At 40.4% G+C, this 21,551-nt stretch overlaps 1 protein-coding gene across 13 annotated transcripts in view; it reads right to left on the bottom strand.

The window, feature by feature from the left end:
• LOC117531578 (ankyrin-3-like) overlaps positions 1-21,551 on the bottom strand; it is a 233,287-nt gene that overhangs the window by 73,535 nt on the left and 138,201 nt on the right. For 10 of the 13 annotated variants that reach the window (XM_034194708.1, XM_034194695.1, XM_034194706.1 and 7 more), the window contains 2 exons: positions 21,209-21,268; positions 15,301-15,424 (listed from right to left, as the gene is read on the bottom strand). In XM_034194708.1, the coding sequence (XP_034050599.1) occupies positions 15,301-15,424; positions 21,209-21,268 (184 nt within the window). Of the gene's footprint in view, positions 1-2,024; positions 2,037-15,300; positions 15,425-21,208; positions 21,269-21,551 lie in introns of all 13 variants that reach the window. The other 3 variants (XM_034194709.1, XM_034194704.1, XM_034194705.1) reach the window with 2 other exon arrangements.

Raw genomic sequence — 21,551 nt, 5'->3', positions numbered from 1 at the left:
TTCCTAGATTAAAAAATGCCTTAGAGAGTGCTTCCTTCTGACTATCTCAATATACCTGCTTATGAGGTGGATGAGGTAGAAACCTTACTTGGGTGTAGCACTGTGGAGGACGTTGTGATTTGGGAGCATAAATAAACAGACGTGACCATAGTTTATCAAACGATCAAGGACTGAAACCTAATGTGTGTAAAATTGTCTTTTATATATATATATTTTTTGTATCAACACCATAAATCTTAACTGTTGACTTGTCTAAAGCATAAGAGTACAGTGTATATGTACCACAACAATATACTTGTCGTGTTGCAATGAAGTGGCTTGTGATGGGAATGCCAGCTATGAAAAACAGACTTTTATGAGGCAAACAAAAAAGCATTCCTGAGCAATGACACAGGATAAATGCTTGATACACCTCATCACAATTTCTATATGTACTACAAAAAGCAAACAATGTGAGAATAATTAACTTGGGCAAACACCACGGTGTCATGCTCAACCAATAAAGCGGAGATACAGCACATATGTGACAAATCAGCAGATGAAAGCAGACCTTATTTAGCTTTTGGCATTTCGCCTAATGCCAATTGTGTGCCCCTGCAAACTCACTCAGTATTTGTCATAAAGCATCTTTTTTATATTACAAATTTAATCTTAAAGTATGTTGCATTGATACACAAAACAGCTGCAATTGAGTTGACAAAATATCTGGCAGCAGCTATGTAAACAAATGTATGCTTCCTTGAAGAGGATGGTGGAAATCTTTAATCAAGTGTTCACAACTAGAGCAGAACTACAGATTATTTTCCTTATAAAATGTGGTATTCATTTTTACAGTTAATTAAGCTACAAAAACAATGTGGCTTCTTAAAGCTACAGTGTGTAGGAGTACAGCATTTGTAACCATCTGTTCATTAGTGTATAATTACCTACAATGACTCAATGTGTTTTCATAAATTTGAAATGAGCCCAAAACAACAGCAAAGAGCCCCCTCATGCTAGTGCCCGATGGTAGTACCATGTTTATACAGTAGCCCTAAAGGGATATACTGTTACATCTGCCCCTGCATGCTGTCGATGGTCCACCAGGGCGACTACTGGACTGGATGCTCCTGCAGAAGACTGCTGTTCCGCAAGGGGCACTGGTGCACGTGATGTAGTTGCACTGGACCGCCTCTCCTCTAGGTGAGCTGCAGCCACTCAGTAACTTGTGTGTTACAATGTTTGTTTTTGTTGATTATAGTGAGTATGATACTGCAGAAGATCTGATGCTGATTTCCACCACCTTCTTGCATTTGAAGAAATTCTTGACCTTTTTCACTTTTGCCATGTTTTTTTTATTGCGAAGCAGCTGATAAACTCCTGCCTGCCTCTTTTTAAGTTCTAGATTCACTCTGCTGTGTTATTAGCTGATTTCTTGACCACCTCTCAAGAGGAGACGGTGGAGCAGGAGCCAAGACTGCTTCTGACCCGTTCAATCAATGTGAATTTTTCAACTTTATTGAGCCTAACGTATTTTTTCCTATTAAGTTTTTCATTGTGTATAAAATGCATATGTCTTCCTGAAGAGTTAATAGTGTGTAATCCTACAGTTAAAACGTCCAACACTATATAAAATTTATTCAACTACACTTAACATTGAAATGATGAATGCAGCATGAAATCAGATCCCTGGAAGCCTAACGAAGAAAATTTCTCACACACAATCCAAAATAGATGCAAATCTTTATCTTTGCATCTTTGGCACGAATGATAAATTCAACACAAACAGAACCCAGTGCTGCTTTACACACCACATAAAACCACAGCACACACACACACACACGCAACATCTGATATATATAAAATATTCTAAATACACACAGCCAAAACCATAAAATTAGTAGTGAAAGGTGTTAAACGTAAATATGAATTAGAATGGAACACAGACTGGTGGTGTTGGTGTGGGGGATGATGAAGAGGAAGGTGTGAGACGGGTGAGTTGGGGAGGGGGTGGGAGAGGTGCTCCTTCATGCCTTCACTCTTACCTGACTTTGGGACTAATATTCACAAAGGACACAAGGAGAGAACAGAAGATCATGAAAAAAGAGGAATGGACAGAGAGAAGCAGAAAGGAGAAAAGCCAGAGCAGAGGTGCAGATCGGTAGAACAATGCTACAGTCATGACTACTGACTGACTGCCATCCTGAGTTTAACCTGTCTCACCCTGTCAGTCCTTCAGTTCAAGTAGGTAGGCACAAAAGCAGCAGACCATAAGTTTGGCTTTTCAGGAGTTATTACACACCGAAAAGTGAATGACATAAGTAGAAGTGATCGAACCCAACCCTGTTGAGGATCAGAGATTGGTTAACCATTCATTCATGCCCACACTCACACACGCGTCAAACAGTGTGTTTATGTAGACTACTCCTTCAGGCCATAGAATCCAACATGGTTCTAATTTCCTGTGTCTCATGCGTGTCACTGCACAGATATTCAATAATCGCTCCCTCTTCATTTTATTACATAATCAATATTTTTGTATTCGTGTTGCACTGAGTTGAACAGCCAACAAGCCCTATGACCTTCCAAAATTTTCAAGTGGGGGGGCTACACTCATTTTGTTAAAACAAATCTTAGATACCATATTATTCAGAAATTGGAACAAGTTATTTTTAAGCATTTTGTGCCTAAATCATGTTTATAGCAGGAGAATTTCTGTGACGACACTCACAGAATTGTGGAAGTTTGAGATGTTTAAAATGAACTCTCAAACACAGGAAAATACAACCCCAATTCCAATGAAGTTGGGACGTTGTGAAAAATGTAAATAAAAACAGAATGCAATCCTCTTCAACCTATATTCAATTGAATACACCACAAAGACAAGATATTTAATGTTCAAACTGATAAACTTTATTGTTTTGTGCAAATATTTGCTCATTTTGAAATGGATGCCTGCAGCACGCTTCAAAAAAGCTGGGACAGGGGCAACAAAAGACTGGGAAAGTTGATGAATGCTCAAAGAACACCTGTTCGAACATTCCACAGGTGAACAGGTTAATTAGAAACAGGTGAGTGTCATGATTGGGTATAAAAGGAGCATCCCCAAAAGGCTCGGCCGTTCACAAGCAAAGATGGGGTGAGGAGCACCACTTTGTGAACAACTGCGTGAAAAAATAGTCCAACAGTTTAAGAACAATGTTTCTCAATGTCCAATTGCAAGGAATTTAGGGATTCCATCATCTACAGTCCATAATATAATCAGAAGATTCAGAGAATCTGGAGAACTTTCTACACGTAAGCGGCAAGGCCGAAAATCAATATTGAATGCCCATGACCTTCGATTTCTCAGGCAGCACTGCATTAAAACCCAACATCATTGTCTAAAGGATATTACTGCGTGGACTCAGGAACACTTCAGAAAACCATTGTTAGTTAACACAATTCGTCGCTACATCTACAAGTGCAAGTTAAAACTCAACCATGCAAAGTGAAAGCCATACATCAACAACATCCAGAAACCCCGCCACCTTCTCTGGGCCTGAGCACATTTGAAATGGACAGACGCAAAGTGGAAAAGTGTGCTGTGGTCTGATGAGTTCACATTTCAAATAGTTTTTGGAAATTATGGATGTCGTGTCCTCTGGATAAAAGAGGGAAAAGACCATCTAGATTGTTACAAGCGCAAAGTTCAAAAGCCAGCATCTGTGATGGTATGGGGGTGTGTTAGTGCCCATGGCATGGGCAACTTACACATCTGTGATGGCACCATCAATGCTGAAAAGTACATCCAGGTTTTGGAGAAGCACATGCTGCCATCAAAACAACTGCCTTTTCAGGGACGTCCCTGCTTATTTCAGCAAGACAATGCCAAGCCACATTCTGCACGTGTTACAACAGCGTAGCTTCGTAGTAAAAGAGTGTGGGTACTAGACTGGCCTGCCTGCAGTCCAGACTTGTCACCCATTGAAAATGTGTGGCGCATTGTGAAGCGCAAAATACGACAACAGAGACCCCGGACTGTTGAACAACTGAAGTCGTACATCAAGCGAGAATGGGAAAGAATTCCACCTACAAAGCTTCAACAATCAGTGTCCTCAGTTCCCAAACACTTATTGAATGTTGTTAGAAGGAAAGGTGATGAAACACAGTGGTAAACATACCACTGTCCCAGGTTTTTTGAAATGTGTTGCAGGCATCCATTTCAAAATGAGCAAATATTTGCACAAAAACAATAAGGTTTGTCAGCTTGAACATTAAATATCTTGTTTTTGTGGTGTATTCAATTGAATATAGGTTGAAAAGGGATGTTTGAAGAGGATTTTCAAATCACTGTATTCTGTTTTTATTTACATTTTACACAACGTCCCAACTTCATTGGAATTGGGGTTGTATAAAAAAAGATAAAAATGATTTTGTACAATACAACCCCTATAGTAATTACTTTGTTTGGTCAAGAATTAAATATGGGCTCTTTTCATTTCACTTTTCTGCTCTTTGAAAGTTAAAACCTGCATGAAAAACTCCATGAATTGCTTTAAAGGAGAATGCAGTCAGATTTTTTGAACAAAAAATTACTTACATTTACACATGAGATCCTTCTGAATGTAGTAAAGTAAATCTGTAAGCCCAGATCTGTCATTCAACGGAGAAATCTTCATTTGAAAATGACAAATTTACAGCTAACATTTAGCCCTCCGCAAATTGTCCCTCTCATCATGGACGCTGCCGAGACGTCACGGACAAGACCTTCTCCCAGCATGCATTGCGCCAATTGTAATTAGTGGATTTATGTCAGTTTGCATCGCTTACCTTTTTGTCTTATACGGAAGGATCAACGGTTTTTTAAAACTTCATATTGTCTTGCGGTACGTTTGGTGAGTATACATTTATTTTTATTTTTGCCTGAAAATTATTTTGGGGGACTTTTTCATACGCCCGTTTGATTGAGTGGTGTCGCAATGAAAATCTACTGTCTTTCGCCTCCGGTACCATCGCGGGATATGGAGGCGAGACCCGCAAAGAATCCCAGTCATTAAAAATATATAAACCTCTCTCAGCGTCCATGGAGCTCTGGGGCTCCGATTGCCGAGACGTGCGGTGCTGTGGATTTTGCCGCAAGAAGTCTGTCCTTGCAGCAACAGGTGTACCAGCCGCTTCGCATTAAAACAGCGAGAGTAATCTCAGGACTTGTGCCAAGTGTGCTGCAGCTCCATTCAGTAGACAGACAGGTGATGCCAGTGTTGTGCGCTGAATCTGGCACAACACCGGCTGCAAAGCAGACACGGGCGGTGTGAGTGGCCCGCGTCGGTGGTTAACGAGCTCGTTAACGAGCCCGCAGACTTAATAAGTGCAGCGGAGGCAGAGAGCGGGAGAGGAAGAATGGCGCCTGCTGTCTATGTCGTTGCTGATCTGAGCACACAGATCTGTATCTCACATTCATTGCAGCTTACTTTTGGATGTTGAAACCAGGACGTGTATAAGTAACATTACTAACAGATAAAATCAATTTCAATGCGGGATCGGACTGAAGGCGGGAGCGCGTCGTCTTGTCCCTGATGTCATGGAAATGATACGGCTGTACAAACTGTTTTCACAGAGGGCTAAATTTTAGCTGCAAATTTGTCATTTTTAAACGAAGAATTCTCTGCTGAATTACAAATTTTGGCTTACAGATTTACTTTATTGCATTCACAAGGGTCTTATAAACACATATCAGCTATTTCGTTCTGAAATCTGACCACATTTATTTCAATGCAGGTCTACTTTAAATTAAAATGGTTAAATAAGCAATCAGACGCAGAAGCAATAATTATTACACCTGCTGCAGCAGACTGCGTTGGTCACGGATCAGTACAGCAGAGACTCGAACCATCATGGACTTTTCTTCTGTCAGGACAATGAATTAAAATATTTTCACGTTTTCATCAAAATGAAGATCTCACTTAAACGAACAGGTAAGACTGTATTATTTTCTCCTAGTATGAATGGTTTTAATATTTAATAACGTGTTACGCTATTCAAGAAGTAAACAATATTTATTTTAAAAAATAGCTGATGTTTTCAGTCCCTCGTGACATTTTTCAGATTTGAATGTACCATTTTCTCAGAAAAAAAAAAAAAAAAAAAAAAAAATCCACACGATCACCAAAACTTTTTTGTTGTTGTTTTTATCAGTTGGTTAGATCAAAGAGCTGGCAAAAAAATATCATCTCCTGCCAAAATCGCCTGCATTATTTATTTATTTATTTTATAATCACCATTCTGTCTTCTGAACTCTGCCAATATCATCACTGTTGTCAGACTGAAGGTTTTCCTCTAAGTTTCTTCTCCCTCATTGCTGTCTAAATAAGGCTCAAACCCATAAAGCTGTGAACCCCACAGTTTATTAAGACACACGTTCAGACTGGACTTAAAAGCGCCATACTAGGAAAAAAATCGTCCGAAAACAGCTGGACCTCGGCCGTGTTTACAATTGATTTGGATCAGCAGGAGCTGATCCAAATTCCAAATCCAAATTCCAAATCAATTTTGGAATCAGCAGGTGCTGTTTTGATGATGACATAGCACAAATATGGCTGTGGCTGAGGGCTGAACAAGGCTGAAATGGAGTGCAGGCTTCAGACAGCTGCAGTTTATCCTTCACCTGTGCAGTTATCATTGACTTTGATAATTTTTTGTGATTATTTGTGCGCATTTTTTGGTGTCACTTACACTTTAAGTGTCATGCTCCCGGTACCATAAGTGAAAAGTGTAGTGCTTTTAATGTCTTCTGCCACAGTCTCTGTTTGTCAAATTAAAAGCACCTGCTTACAGTAGAATGCAGAAAAGACAAAAAGCTCTGCATGCGTGCAGTTTTGATCATGCACAAACTGGGGAGAGCTGGTATTTGCAGTTTGGTATGTTTTTGTATTTTGGGTCAAGGATGAACAGCACTAAACATTGATAAGGCTATTTCTTCTGTTTTTCTTGTTGCTTAAAGCTGACAAATTATACCTTATTTGTTGTCTTTCTGCCACCTGATTCTGTTTTATTTTTGGGAATGGGTGTCTTCTTCTGCAAGCCCCCTGTCCTGTATACCAGCATGGACTCCCAAAAATTTCCTGTATGTTTGTATTGTCAACTGTGTCGGTAGCATGGCCCAAGCAAAGGGTCACCCCTTTGAGTCTGGTCTGCTTGAGGTTTCTTCCTCAAATCATAAGAGGGAGTTTTCCCTTACCACTGTCACCCGTGTGCTTGCTCTGGGGTTTGGTAAGGTTAGACCTTACTTGTGTGAAGTGCCTTGAGGCAGCTTTGTTGTGATTTGGCACTATATAAATGAAATAACTTAAATTAAAATTATGTAAATAACAGGAAATGAAAGTGTTGAGTTTCTCTTCTAAAAACTGTTGAGGTCTAAGGTTCTAAAAACATTCTGGAATTGCACACAATTCCAAGTCATTATAGAAACTTTGCACAATTTATAACCACCCTTGAAAAATGGCAGCTACCTATTTTATAAACACTACCCAATCGCGTTGCCCATGGATCCCCACGGGCAACGCATAAGGGGAAACACTGTCCACAAAGTGTGCATATGGCATGTGTAAAATCCCAAATTCTCATGATGACAGCAGTTTCATTTGTCGTCTCTGAAAATCTCACACCCTAATCGTTATGCTGAGTGCCTGTGTGGAACGCAGATTCCATTCAGTGCCTCCAGGAGTGCCTTGATTGCATAGATTGGGATGTTTTTAAAGACAATTGCAAAGATCTTGACGAACTTACAGAAACTGTGTCTGCCTACATCTCGTTTTGTGAAAACATAACTATCCCTCGCAGATCATTTCGTTACTTCTCAAACAACAATTCTGGTTCTCTAAAGATGTTAGAGACTCAATAATACAGAGAAATAAATGCTTTGAAGGAAGGGATATGTCTATGTATCACATATTGCAGAAAGAAGTCAAAAGAAATATTAGAAGAGCTAGAAATGACCACAAGAACAAAGTGCAATGCCTTTTTACTTCTGGAAATCTACGTTCATCTTGGAAGGGAATGAAATCTACACTCAACAAAAATATAAACGCAACACTTTTGGTTTTGCTCCCATTTTGTATGAGATGAACTCAAAGATCTAAAACTTTTTCCACATACACAATATCACCATTTCCCTCAAATATTGTTCACAAACCAGTCTAAATCTGTGATAGTGAGCACTTCTCCTTTGCTGAGATAATCCATCCCACCTCACAGGTGTGCCATATCAAGATGCTGATTAGACACCATGATTAGTGCACAGGTGTGCCTTAGACTGCCCACAATAAAAGGCCACTCTGAAAGGTGTAGTTTTATCACACAGCACAATGCCACAGATGTTGCAAGATTTGAGGGAGCGTGCAATTGGCATGCTGACAGCAGGAATGTCAACCAGAGCTGTTGCTCGTGTATTGAATGTTCATTTCTCTACCATAAGCCGTCTCCAAAGGCGTTTCAGAGAATTTGGCAGTACATCAAACCCAGTGTTGCCACAGTTACTTTGAAAAAGTAACTTAGTTACTTTACTGATTACTCAATTGTAAAAGTAACTTAGTTACTTTACTGATTACTCAATTGTAAAAGTAACTAAGTTAGATTACTAGTTACTTTTTTAGTTACTTTTCCCAGCTGCCGACAACAACCCTCTGCCACCTCAACATGACAATGATACCTGTTTTGCCAAAACTCACTTTATAGTCACCCTTTCTTGACTTCAATGAAAATAAATACTTGTTTTATAAAAAGTAAAATAAAGACGTCTTTCTTGACCTCATATTTAACTGTTGACAGCACTGTAACAGTAAAACTTGCAATTTCGAGCCTACATTGTTTATAAAGGTAACTATTAAATTCTAACATTTTTCTAACATTTAAATTCTCTCTAAACATTTTACTTGTCGAAATTATTATTATTTTAAGCAATATTAGTTGTAGTAAAAACGGCTTCAAAATTGCACCTTTAATCTAGGGGTGTTGTGGGGGAGGGGGCACATCCTTGCCCCACGCCCCCATTCCATCTAGATTCGCCCCTGCTTTGGCGTTTGAGCACAAAGAATGGATAACATTTATTTATGCAGAAAACATGACCAGATTTACAGGTAAGAAAGTTTTATTGCGTTTTCACATCATGCGGTCCTCAGAAAGAGAGTTTAGGTGCATTTGAGTGGAAAATAGTGTTAGTTGTTGACGCGTCGCGGAGGATCAGCTGTTTTTAGCAGCAGATACAGAGCGGCTCAGCTCAGAATTCTAAATAAAGGAGGAAAAAAAGTATAAAAATGTCTTTGTAAAGTTCAGTGCAGGTGTGCTGATCACCGCGCTTTAAGAGGTGAGGACGAGTCGAGCAGCTGCAAAAAAACGCGGATTAAAAGCTCACAGCTCGCTTAAAGTGGGCAGTTCAGTTGAACCCGACCTCCTGCCCACGGACCAAGTTTAATGCTGTTATCGACCCACAATGAAAAATAATAGTAACGCACAGTGACATGGAGAAGTAACTTTAATCTGATTACTGATTTGGAAAGATTAACGCGTTAGATTACTCGTTACTAAAAAAAGTGGTCAGATTAGAGTAACGCGTTACTAAGTAACGCGTTACCGGCATCACTGATCAAACCAGCCTCACAACTGCAGACCACGTGTAACCACACCAGCCCAGGACCTCCACATCCAGCATGTTCACCTCCAAGATCGTCTGAGACCAGCCACTCGGACAGCTGCTGAAACAATCGGTTTGCATAACCAAAGAATTTCTGCACAAACTGTCAGAAACCATCTCAGGGAAGCTCATCTGCATGCTCGTCGTCCTCATCGGGGTCTCGACCTGACTCCAGTTCGTCGTCGTAACCGATTTGAGTGGGCAAATGCTCACATTCGCTGGCGTTTGGCACGTTGGAGAGGTGTTCTCTTCACAGATGAATCCCGGTTCACACTGTCCAGGACAGATGGCAGACAGCGTGTGTGGCGTCGTGTGGGTGAGCGGTTTTCTGATGTCAATGTTGTGGATCGAGTGGCCCATGGTGGCAGTGGGGTTATGGTATGGGCAGGCATCTGTTATGGACGAAGTACACAGGTGCATTTTATTGATGGCATTTTGAATGCACAGAGATACCGTGATGAGATCCTGAGGCCCATTGTTGTGCCAAGAACATCACCTCATGTTGCAGCAGGATGATACATGGCCCCATGTTGCAAGGATCTGTACACAATTCTTGGAAGCTGAAAATGTCCCAGTTCTTGCATGGCCGACATACTCACCGGACATGTCACCCATTGAGCATGTTTGGGATGCTCTGGGCCGGCGTATTCGACAGCGTGTACCAGTTCCTGCCAATATCCAGCAACTTCACACAGCCTTTGAAGAGGAGTGGACCAACATTCCACAGGCCACAATTGACAACCTGATCAACTCTATGCGAAGGAGATGTGTTGCACTGCATGAGGCAAATGGTGGTCACACCAGATACTGACTGGTATCCCCCCCAATAAATCAAATCTCCACCTTTCAGAGTGGCCTTTTATTGTGGGCAGTCTAAGGCACACCTGTGCACTAATCATGGTGTCTAATCAGCATCTTGATATGGCACACCTGTGAGGTGGGCTGGATTATCTCAGCAAAGGAGAAGTGCTCACTATCACAGATTTAGACTGGTTTGTGACTGGCCTGATGGTATTGGGGGAAGGGTACTTATAAAGTGTGCAGAGCAACTGGCTGATATATTCTGCCACATCTTTTCTTGTTCAATGGAACGTCGCAGAGTACCCTCCCTTTGGAAATCCTCAACAATTGTTCCAATACCAAAAAACAAGTCACCTAAAGAACAGAACGATTACAGGCCTATAGCACTAACATCTCTCGTTATGAAGACTTTTGAGAAAATTGTGAAAGAGGAGCTTTTAAGACAAACACAGGGAGTGTTAGACCCACTCCAGTTCCCATACAGATCTGGAAGGGGCGTGGATGATGCGATCTCCACTCTACTTAATCTGGCTTTGCAGCATCTTGAAGGTGCAAATACCTTTATTCGGATGTTGTTTATTGATTTCTCCTCCGCTTTTAACTGCATACAACCACATGTATTGGCAGAGCGATTAAGAGACATGAACATTGATGCTGGCCTAATTTTATGGATTACTGACTTTTTAACAGATCGCAGAGAGTCAGAGTTAATGAAACTCTCTCCGATGCTGTTGTATCATCCACTGGAGTCCCTCAGGGCTGCATTTTATCTCCTTTGTTGTTTGTTCTTTATATTAATCTCTGTCAAAGCCAACATGATAATCATCACATCATAAAATATGCAGATGATTCAGTTATATCTGTCCCTTCTGCATGGTGATGACTCCACAGACCATAGCTTGGTCTTGCTGGACTTTTTAGAGTGGTGCCATTCATCCTCTCTATATATAAATGTGGACAAAACTAAAGAAATGCACAGTGATTTCAGGAAAACACCACCTGTTCTGAATCAAATGTCCATTGATGGGAAGCCCATAGATGTTGTTGAGAATTATAAGTATCTGGGCACCCAAATTGACAATAAATTATCTTTTGAATTGCAGGTTAATGCAGTGTACAGTAAGGCGCATCAAAGAATGCACTTTCTGCGAAAACTTAGGAATTACAACGTAGATGGTGTCTTCATGAAAATGTTCTACAGTTGCTTTGTGGAGTCTGTGTTAACCTTTTCCTTCCTGTGTTGGCTCAACTTACTGAACCTTAAGAATCGCAACCGTCTTTGTAATATTGTGGTAAAATTATGGGAACTCAGTGCACGGACATTATGGACCTTTTTAAAATAAGGGTTGTGTCAAAAGCCAGGAAAATTATGGCTGATTCGGCACACCCTCTGCACTCACAATTTAAGTTTCTGCCCTCGGGCAGACGCCTGGTAATGCCCAGATGCAGAACCAACAGACTAAAAAACTCTTTTATTCCCACAGCCATTGCTCTCCTAAATAACACCTAAAGACTCACTGTTGCACTTAAGTCTACACTGACTTGCACCTTATTTCTTGATTTTTGTTTTGTATATTTATTCTGCTGTGTTTTTATGAACTTGTATGATGTGTTTTTATGAATGCAATTTTTACTGCTGACTGCACCTGAATTGCCCCCATGGGAACTAAATAAACGATCAAATCAAATCAATAATGTGTCCTTGTTTTGAAAACCCTCCAAGCACACAAGTGTGGCATCACACTGCTGTCCACAGCAGTTCACTTTAAATGAAAGAGCAAACACTTCCAACACATACCGACACTTTCAACCAACAACTCTTGAAATCGGAACATTATGAGGTAATAATTACCAACAATTAAGTCCTGTATACAGTGCACGGGTTTATGACATTCTTTGAAGTACTACATCATTTTGTGTTATCTTTCTCTGAATATATATTTTGTTATCATTGATGGTATATACAAAGTCCACATCTTTAAAAAGAAACAACATTCCATTATGGTACTATTAGAAATACGTTGGGAAATCCCAGTTTGTTAGATTTCTGTGTAATTTTTATACTTGCTACAAAAAAAAAAATATATATATATATATATATATATACATATACGAGGGCTGTCAATAAAGTTACGGTCCTTTTTATTTTTTTCAAAAACTACATGGATTTCATTCATATGTTTTTACGTCAGACATGCTTGAACCCTCGTGCGCATGCGTGAGTTTTTCCACGCCTGTCGGTGACGTCATTCGCCTGTGAGCACTCCTTGTGGGAGGAGTCGTCCAGCCCCTCGTCGGAATTCCTTTGTCTGAGAAGTTGCTGAGAGACTGGCGCGTTGTTTGATCAAAATTTTTTCTAAACCTGTGAGACACATCGAAGTGGACACGGTTCGAAAAATTAAGCTGGTTTTCAGTGAAAATTTTAACAGCTGATGAGAGATTTTGAGGTGATTCTGTCGCTTTAAGGACTTTTCACGGTGCGAGACGTCGTGCAGCGCTCTCAGGCGGCGTCATCAGCCTGTTCAAGCTGAAAACCTCCACATTTCAGGCTCTATTGATCCAGGACGTCGTGAGAGAACAGAGAAGTTTCAGAAGAAGTCGGTTTCAGCATTTTATCCGGATATTCCACTGTTAAAGGAGGTTTTTTTTAATGAAAGACATGCGGACGGATCCGCGCGTCGGGACGCAGCCGACACGGTGCGGCGGCACAGGAAAAACACCTCCGTGTTGATAACCATTTGTAAAATCCAGGCGGCTTTTGATGGCTTTCAGTGGAGTGAGTATATGAGAAATTGTTTAACAGGCAGGACATGTTCCAACTTGTCCTTAAGGCTTTCAACAGAGGTGTTTTTCCTGTGCCGCCGCGTCGCGTCGGCTGCGTCCCGACGCGCGGACCCGTCCGCACGTCTTTCATTAAAAAAATCTCCTTTAACAGTGGAATATCCGGATAAAATGCTGAAACCGACTTCTTCTGAAACTTCTCTGTTCTCTCACGACGTCCTGGATCAATAGAGCCTGAAATGTGGAGGTTTTCAGCTTGAACAGGCTGATGACGCCGCCTGAGAGCGCTGCACGACGTCTCGCACCGTGAAAAGTCCTTAAAGCGACAGAATCACCTCAAAATCTCTCATCAGCTGTTAAAATTTTCACTGAAAACCAGCTTAATTTTTCGAACCGTGTCCACTTCGATGTGTCTCACAGGTTTAGAAAAAATTTTGATCAAACAACGCGCCAGTCTCTCAGCAACTTCTCAGACAAAGGAATTCCGACGAGGGGCTGGACGACTCCTCCCACAAGGAGTGCTCACAGGCGACTGACGTCACCGACAGGCGTGGAAAAACTCACGCATGCGCACGAGGGTTCAAGCATGTGTGACGTAAAAACATATGAATGAAATCCATATAGTTTTTGAAAAAAATAAAAAGGACCGTTACTTTATTGACAGCCCTCGTATATATATATATATATATATATATATATATGTATATATCAATATATATATGTATATATCAATATATATATATATAAATAAAAAATCATATTAATGACTAATGCACACTTTTTTGGCTCACCACTCACTGATTGGAGAATGTCAAATTTTTATTCATGACTTTCATTCACAACTGTAGAATATGTCTGTGTGTTTCCAGGACTTCACTTATGTAGCTCTCATAATTTTAATTAATGGAGAGTCCATCCTTGTGTTTGGCTGTGTTATACTTGGTCACACTTGATAAAATCTATATAATATGTTTCTAAATAGCTTTCTGTCAAAATAAGTGTTAATTTAGCCCCATCTGTCAGAAGCAGAACCTTATCATTAGCCTGGCTATCATGAGGCAAAGTGCCATGCTGGTGACACCTTTTCACAATAAACCTCTTACCGTGCTCTTGTTCTGCATATCACTGCTGACATTAAAATGCTTTTATTGTGAAGTACATTACTAAACATATGCTATTAGCAGCAGCTTGACACAGCTTGCTGACTGCTGGCTGCAACAGGGAAAAATAAAGCAGCAGAACTGTCCGCTACAGCTCTTTGCTCTTATTTACACACATCTGGGACATTTTTGCATAATAATGTAGCAAGTGTCAAATGCATGCTGAATATGCAAAATGTGCAACAGTTGGCTAGTCAGTTATTGCTGTACTCACTGTAACTGTGGCACTGTCTCTCTGTGCATGCAAAACCCAGCAAGACGTTTTTTTGATTTGGGATAATGTTGGCAAAACTGTATTTCTAAAAGTAAAACAAATTAATTTGGTGACAGCAAATCAGCACTTTCCAATCATATGCAGAAGCTCAAGGCATTAATGATGCCTCATTTTCACGCACACAAACGCACACGTCAGGGTGCTGCCATGCAAGGTGCTCAACTGCACACCGGGAACAACTTGGGGCTCAAGGACCTTGCCCCACATACCACAGTGATATACCACTCTAACAGAGAACAGCACAGTGATACAGTGATCATGTACTTTAAATAACAACCACCCCCCCAGCCAAAAAATAAACAAACAAACAAAAAAGCCACAGTACATCTTGTCTTCTATGTACAGTCATGTGAAAACATGCATATTTTGAATATAAATTGAGCACTTTTTAAAAGAATATGTGAGCATTTGCAAACAATTTGTTTGCAAAAGGTTTTGTTGGTTGGATGAGTTTATGTAAATTGCATTTTCAAGAAATGTCAAAGTGTTTAACATATTTAATGTGAAAGAAATAAAAACACTGTCACTTTTTGAACCACAAAAAACATCTTCTTAATAACTGTGAACTATAAATGCTATATGTATATCTTTCCAAAATAGGAAACAGTCATGACAGTAGGGATGAGGTGGCTTACCTCTGCGACCTCGCACCAACACTGAAGCCCATGTAGCCCTCTTGAGGCAGAGAGTCATCGCCCAGCTCCCGTAGGTCCTGAGGAGCCAGATATTTGTCCGTTTCCCCCGTCATTGCATCTTCACCTGGTAGTTCAAAACACACAGGGACGAAGACAGTGAGAGTGAAGAATAAGGAAGACATCCTACCATCTTTCAATAAGTTTGTTTTCACTGCAGGAACTTGCCAAGCATTTCAGGGGCACAGACACTTTTGCAGGGAGCACCCCTAGAAGGTGATTTTCAGAGTACTTAGACAAGTCCATGCTCTGGGTTAGGTATGTCTGAGTGACCCTGAAAAATCATTGGGCGGGCCTCAAGGCTGATCGGTTGTTAACTCACAGCGGACAAGACAACGAGTGCCAAACCAGACTTGTGAAACGGGAACAACTGAAACTGTTGCAGAATTATTACGTCACTGCATACATATCTGCATGATCTCAGTGGGTCTTCACCACAATGGAGACACAACAGCTGAGGTGGCTAATTATGCATCTCTTCCTGTAAAGATTTCCAAAATCGCAAAAGTAGGTTGAGTTCCGGCAGTGGAAACGGACCTTATGACTCTTCATCACTCCACGTCTCAAAACCACCAGGTTTGTCATGAATCTGATTGGTTTGGACGTGAATGAGTTACATTCTCCTCTCACATAATGTCATGATGCTCTTGTGCGAGGCACATCCCGCAAATCTTTTTCCAGTGTTACAAAAGTGAATTAAAACTCTCAGTATATCACAGTTTGTCCATGCAGACTGTGCCAAAGAAATCAATGAATCCTCTGCCCAAAGGCTATATTCCAGTTCAGCTTTGGTCTGACACACACACACACACACACACGCACACACACACACGCGCACACACACACACACACAGTCTTGCTGTCAGTAAAAGCCTTTTGCTTCCATTCATGCATGGCAAAAACAACACAACTGACAGCCGCGACCTGTTTGGAAACAAATGTTTTCAGGCTTTTATGTTAATAAAGCAGCAAAGAGATAATTAGCATTATATATATGTTGTAAAGTGCAGTTTTGATAATGTACATCTGAGTTTGAGCAGGACAACCGGCAAACCAATCGGACGCTTCATTCAAATAAGTAAAGCGGATAAAGAATTGAAACCTACGTTTACAGGCCTACCGGGTCAACAGTTAGTTGCATGTTACTCTCCTCAGAGGTAGATCACAGCCTGCCAATGCACTGGTGAGTGCAGAGTTGAAAGAGGAAAGGAGGTGAGGAGTTAAACAGGGACAGAGGCACAAGTGCATGCAGGCGGTGGGACGAAGAGGAGAAGGAGAAAGGAAAGAATTCCAGCAACATGCAAAGCCCAGGACAGCAATCCGCCTCCTTAGAGCACCTCCCCTGTCCTCAAATCCCCTGCTGCTGCAGTACCCCTCCCCCTTAAAAAAAACAACCTGTCTCTCACACACACGTTTTTTACAGACCCCCATCTGGCCACATTCCAAACCATTCCACAGGATCCCTTCTTACTTGAACACGGCGAGAACAAATACCCCTGTGGGAGTCAAAACTCACCTCCTGCTTTGAAACACTTCATTCAGCTGGTTTTCCTGTTTGGAGATCACCCCGATCTGAGTAACTCACTCACTCTGACTTTGTGACCACTTGTTTTGGCTCTCCCCCACTTTCCTCACGGTCTCTCTGCTGCTCTTGCCTCAACTTGCTCTCTCTCCTTCCCTCCCTCCTGCTCTCTCTCTCTGCGAATCTTTCTGTCACAGCTCGGCACTCACACAAACAGATCGGCTTTCTCCTGCCTACCCACTCTGCTCCAGGATTATCCACTGTGTGCACGAGTGTGCGCCTGTGAACACACACACACACACACACACACACACACACACACACACACACACACACACACACACACACACACACACACACACACACACACCAGCAGCTCACCGCAGGACAGAAATAGTAAGTGGGTGCGCGACTAATCTGGCCAAGTTGTCCAACAGTTAACGTGAACCTGTCAGTCGTGTGCACAATCGAACAACATCGCTGGCCTGTTATCAGATCAAACCTTTGACTATTACTCTCTTTCCATCTGTCTGCTTTGCATATTTGCGTTCACTCTTCCAACTGCTTCTGTCACTCAACTTCACTATATAATCCCAATATTCTGTTATTCCACACTGGGAAAACTAACAAACCACAAAACACACTTTCTTGAGTCGGATACATTAGTGGCGTTTGTGAATAAATACACAGTATTATTTAAGGGACTGAAAGTAATTATCAGAAATGAAACACACACATTGGGCATCAGTTATTTTTTGTAAAAAGCCTCAGGAAAACACAAACATGCACAAACCACTGTTTTTTTTTTTGTTTGCCAATGTGCAAATAAGCACGGTTCTTAAATTAGATGCACATTCCTGGCAACCTGTCATTAATATGACTCATTCTGTGTGGTAGTAGTCGTAGTAGTAAAGATGTCCTGATCAGGTTTTGCCCTCATCTTAATCCGCACCTGTTACTGGGCAGATAATGCGCCCTGTTTGAAAGGGTGTGAACCACTCCCTTAGAAAATAACAGTATATGTATCTGGATACATGAACTACGACACGATTCAGGAAAGATACTTTATCATGGAACATTTCAAGTTACTGTGCTGTAGCATACTGGCACTGCTTCTGCTTGCCTTTTGTTCGCCACTGGGAGCAGCAACACATATCACATACAGTCGTAAAAAAATGTAGCATAGAAGCAGTCAACAACGCAGTTATTAACTTTAACAGCCCGAATACAAATTTTAATAAAGATCAGACAGTATCAGTTACTAGCATGTGTAGCTTGTAATAAGATATGTAACACTTCTTTACTTATTAAATATAAACATTCAGAGGCCATTTATTATAGAAACCTCAGAATATGTTCCATGGAAGATCTGCTGACATCAGTATATTTGCCATAAACTGCTTCTGCTACTGTATGTTTGGAAGGCACTTGTTTCTGAATCCAGGGCCCAGTTTCATAAAGCAGTCTAATCTTTTAGTCTAGTAAACTTACTTAGTCGCCTACAGTTAGTCACCCAACATTATCACCATTATCACCCATTTCACACCGCCGGCTAAACTTGTAGATTATACGTTTTACGCTTTTCACAGGCATTCACCCTACTGACGTATCCCATAATCCCTTGTGTGCCAGAGAGTCGCTGCAGTCAAACAACATATAGAGAATCCACATAATGAGAATTGTAAATGAATATTATACTACAAAAATGTAATTTTTTTTATGCTTTTCATCACGTTAATAAGAGACTGCATGCATGATACCCATGCAAACTTGCATGAAAACTTGCTAAAACAATTCTAACAAATAATCCGTGTCTGCTACGTTTAATCTGCGTGGAATTTAATAAACGCAAACTGAATTTCTGACACACACACACACACACACACATATATATATATATATATATATATATATATATATATATATATATATATATATATATATATATATATAGACACATATGAACTGCAGAACGACATGCTTAGCTCTTAGCCTAGTAGTTTTTCTTCTACACTTCCGTCAAGCCTTTCTGTGCACACAACGCTGCTCAGCATAACAGCGATGCCGTGTGGCTAATGTGAGAAGTGTCACAAACACATCACGACAGTTGTGGTCTGCTACAACCAAAAGCGGAGGAAGCTCTCCTTTTGGAGGAATACGAGCGATGTAGGGGTGCTCTTGAGTGTTCCATCAAGTGGTGGTACATGATAGCTGCTGTTTTTGAGATAAGACACTTATGTTTTGTCAACTAAAATAAGATTAACCTCCTCTGTACCAGGCTAAAAACTTTAGTCGGGCAACGCAAAACTTTAGTCGTCTAAGTGCTTTGTGCAACAGCTAACTTCAAAAAATTAGTCAACTAAGTGAGTTTAGTTGACTAAACAAGATTAGACTGCTTTATGAAACCGGGCCCAGTTATGTTTTATGTGACATTTCATGACCCAGAACCTGCCACAAGCCACAATGTTACCAGTATACGAGGGGTCCCAAAAACTAAGATTATGTTTTCACATACAATTTAAAAGTTACCATTTTGAATATATGCAAAATTTAAGATAAAATACAAATTTTGATGAAGGCTCAATGTAAAATAAGATTAAACTATCATTAGTTCTATTGATTTACCATGACCAGATTATCATGCACTGATCAAATGTTAAATAAATGACAAATTTACAACCTTTGGAAAACGCTTGTGAAAAGTCCACAACAGTTAATAAAAACCGGCATGGGTGTTGTGTCCTCATCTAGATGACGCTGTGTGGTGTTAGCGAAATTAATTGTTGCTCTTGCCCAACTGGTGTACATGAGCATGTGGTGTGTATAATTATGTGCTGGAGTTACACTTGATATAATTTTAGATCACAAATGAAAGGCGCTGCCTGGACCAAATATCTACAACGAAAACAATGCTCTCACATTGACAGGATGAGACACACCAGACTGGTTACTGGAGTTAGTTGCATTCCGATTGCTTTGCTTTTTGCGCGAATTCTCACACTTACAGGAATAGCGGAAGTAGACATTTCCAAAATCCACCTCTGTTTAAAAACAAGCAGAAAACACTTTCAACCATGTATTTAAAGGTTTCTGCAGCAGTGCAGGTCCTCTGGCCCAAGATGCCTTGGGGGTGACAGAGTTAACTGCTGCTCCATATGGTATGAAACTATGAGCAAAATACTAAAAACAGAATTGATACATTATGACCCGCTTTAAATACAAAATGACAGCAGGAGACGGCCAAAACAATAAAAGACAAACAATTGTTTTTTGCTACACCAACATTTTAGGATTCACCAAAAAGCATGACAAAATGAGACACGCCCCCCCCCCCCCTTTTAGAATAAGATAACAGTGAGTACTTCTGTTTTATCGTCTTTGTCTCACTATTAGCTCTACATATAATGCAGTTTGAGTTGATATATGAGATTGTTTTCAAATTGTGAGCTTAAACACGGCAACATTACTGATTGTTTATTACTTATTGTTTAATGCACTGTGTGAGAGGAGTTAAATCTGTTGTCTAGTGATGTTAAATGAAGCTGCAACCTCCCTCAGGGATCATGCCACAGTGATCCTGCATAACAGGAATGTCAAAGCATCAAGTGATCACATGTCTCGCCAAAAGCGCAGTGTCAAAGGAAGTCAAAACAAATCACAGCAGAATCCTGCATGTCTGGATCCTGGTATATTTTCATTATCTATCATGTTCCAGTTATGAGAGTGGAATCATAGCACCAGAAAGATTATTAGACACAAATTTAAGTCAACATAAACTGGTATAAATCTGAGAGTATGTCTGGTCTTTTTAGCATATACAGTGAAAAGTTCACGGGAGCAGCTTTAGTTTGCTTTGGCCCAAATGTATGAAAGTACAATGGACGTGTCACTGACAAGCCCACGAAGACAAAGGAACAAGAGTGTGAGCGCGCGCTCCACTCGTGGTGAAAACAAATCTGCTACACACATAATGCCATATGCAGACAGTTGGCATGGCAACCAGCAGAAAGAGGGTATTCCCTGCACTGAAATGAATGAAAACAGTGGGAACTGTACAGCAGCCTGTGAGAAGCAGTGCCTTAGTATTTTACATATACAAGTATCTGCAGAAACATCAGAAAATGGGGAATGTTTACTTGATTCCAAATCCACAGTAGTGTTGCTCTAGTTTGAAAACAACACTAAAGTCTATTTCATCTGGAATAAGGATTTTTAATTAAAAAAAGTATTTATGAAGCAGGAAGAGTGGACTTACAGAGGAGTTCTGAAAAAAGCAACAGAAAGAAAAAAGATGATTTAAGAACAAAAAACATGGATTAAAAAAAATACCTTCTTCCACATCAGATAAATAGTCGTCTGTGATGATTTCGGGGACATTGGCTTTATGGACTGTGTGAGTGGGATGGAGGAAAGGGTTAGAAAACAACCAAAAATATGGAAAGTCATAATTATTTAAAAAACTAAAACATAAAATAGAAAACAATATAACAATAGTAAATAAACACAAAAATATGATATATTTACCTTCAGAACCCATTATTCATTATTTGAAGAGAGACATTCTTACAAGTAAAGTGTTTTATATAACAGCTGAGTGGATCTTTGTCATTTGATTGGTGGCTTGTATGTCATGTAACATGGATTATTCGTACCATTCGCCGCTGTGTTTCAT

The sequence above is a fragment of the Thalassophryne amazonica genome, chromosome 18 (genome assembly GCF_902500255.1).
Source record: "Thalassophryne amazonica chromosome 18, fThaAma1.1, whole genome shotgun sequence".
Lineage (NCBI taxonomy): Eukaryota > Metazoa > Chordata > Actinopteri > Batrachoidiformes > Batrachoididae > Thalassophryne > Thalassophryne amazonica.
Note: the sequence above shows the minus strand (reverse complement) of the source record. Positions and strands in the feature narration are given on the sequence as shown.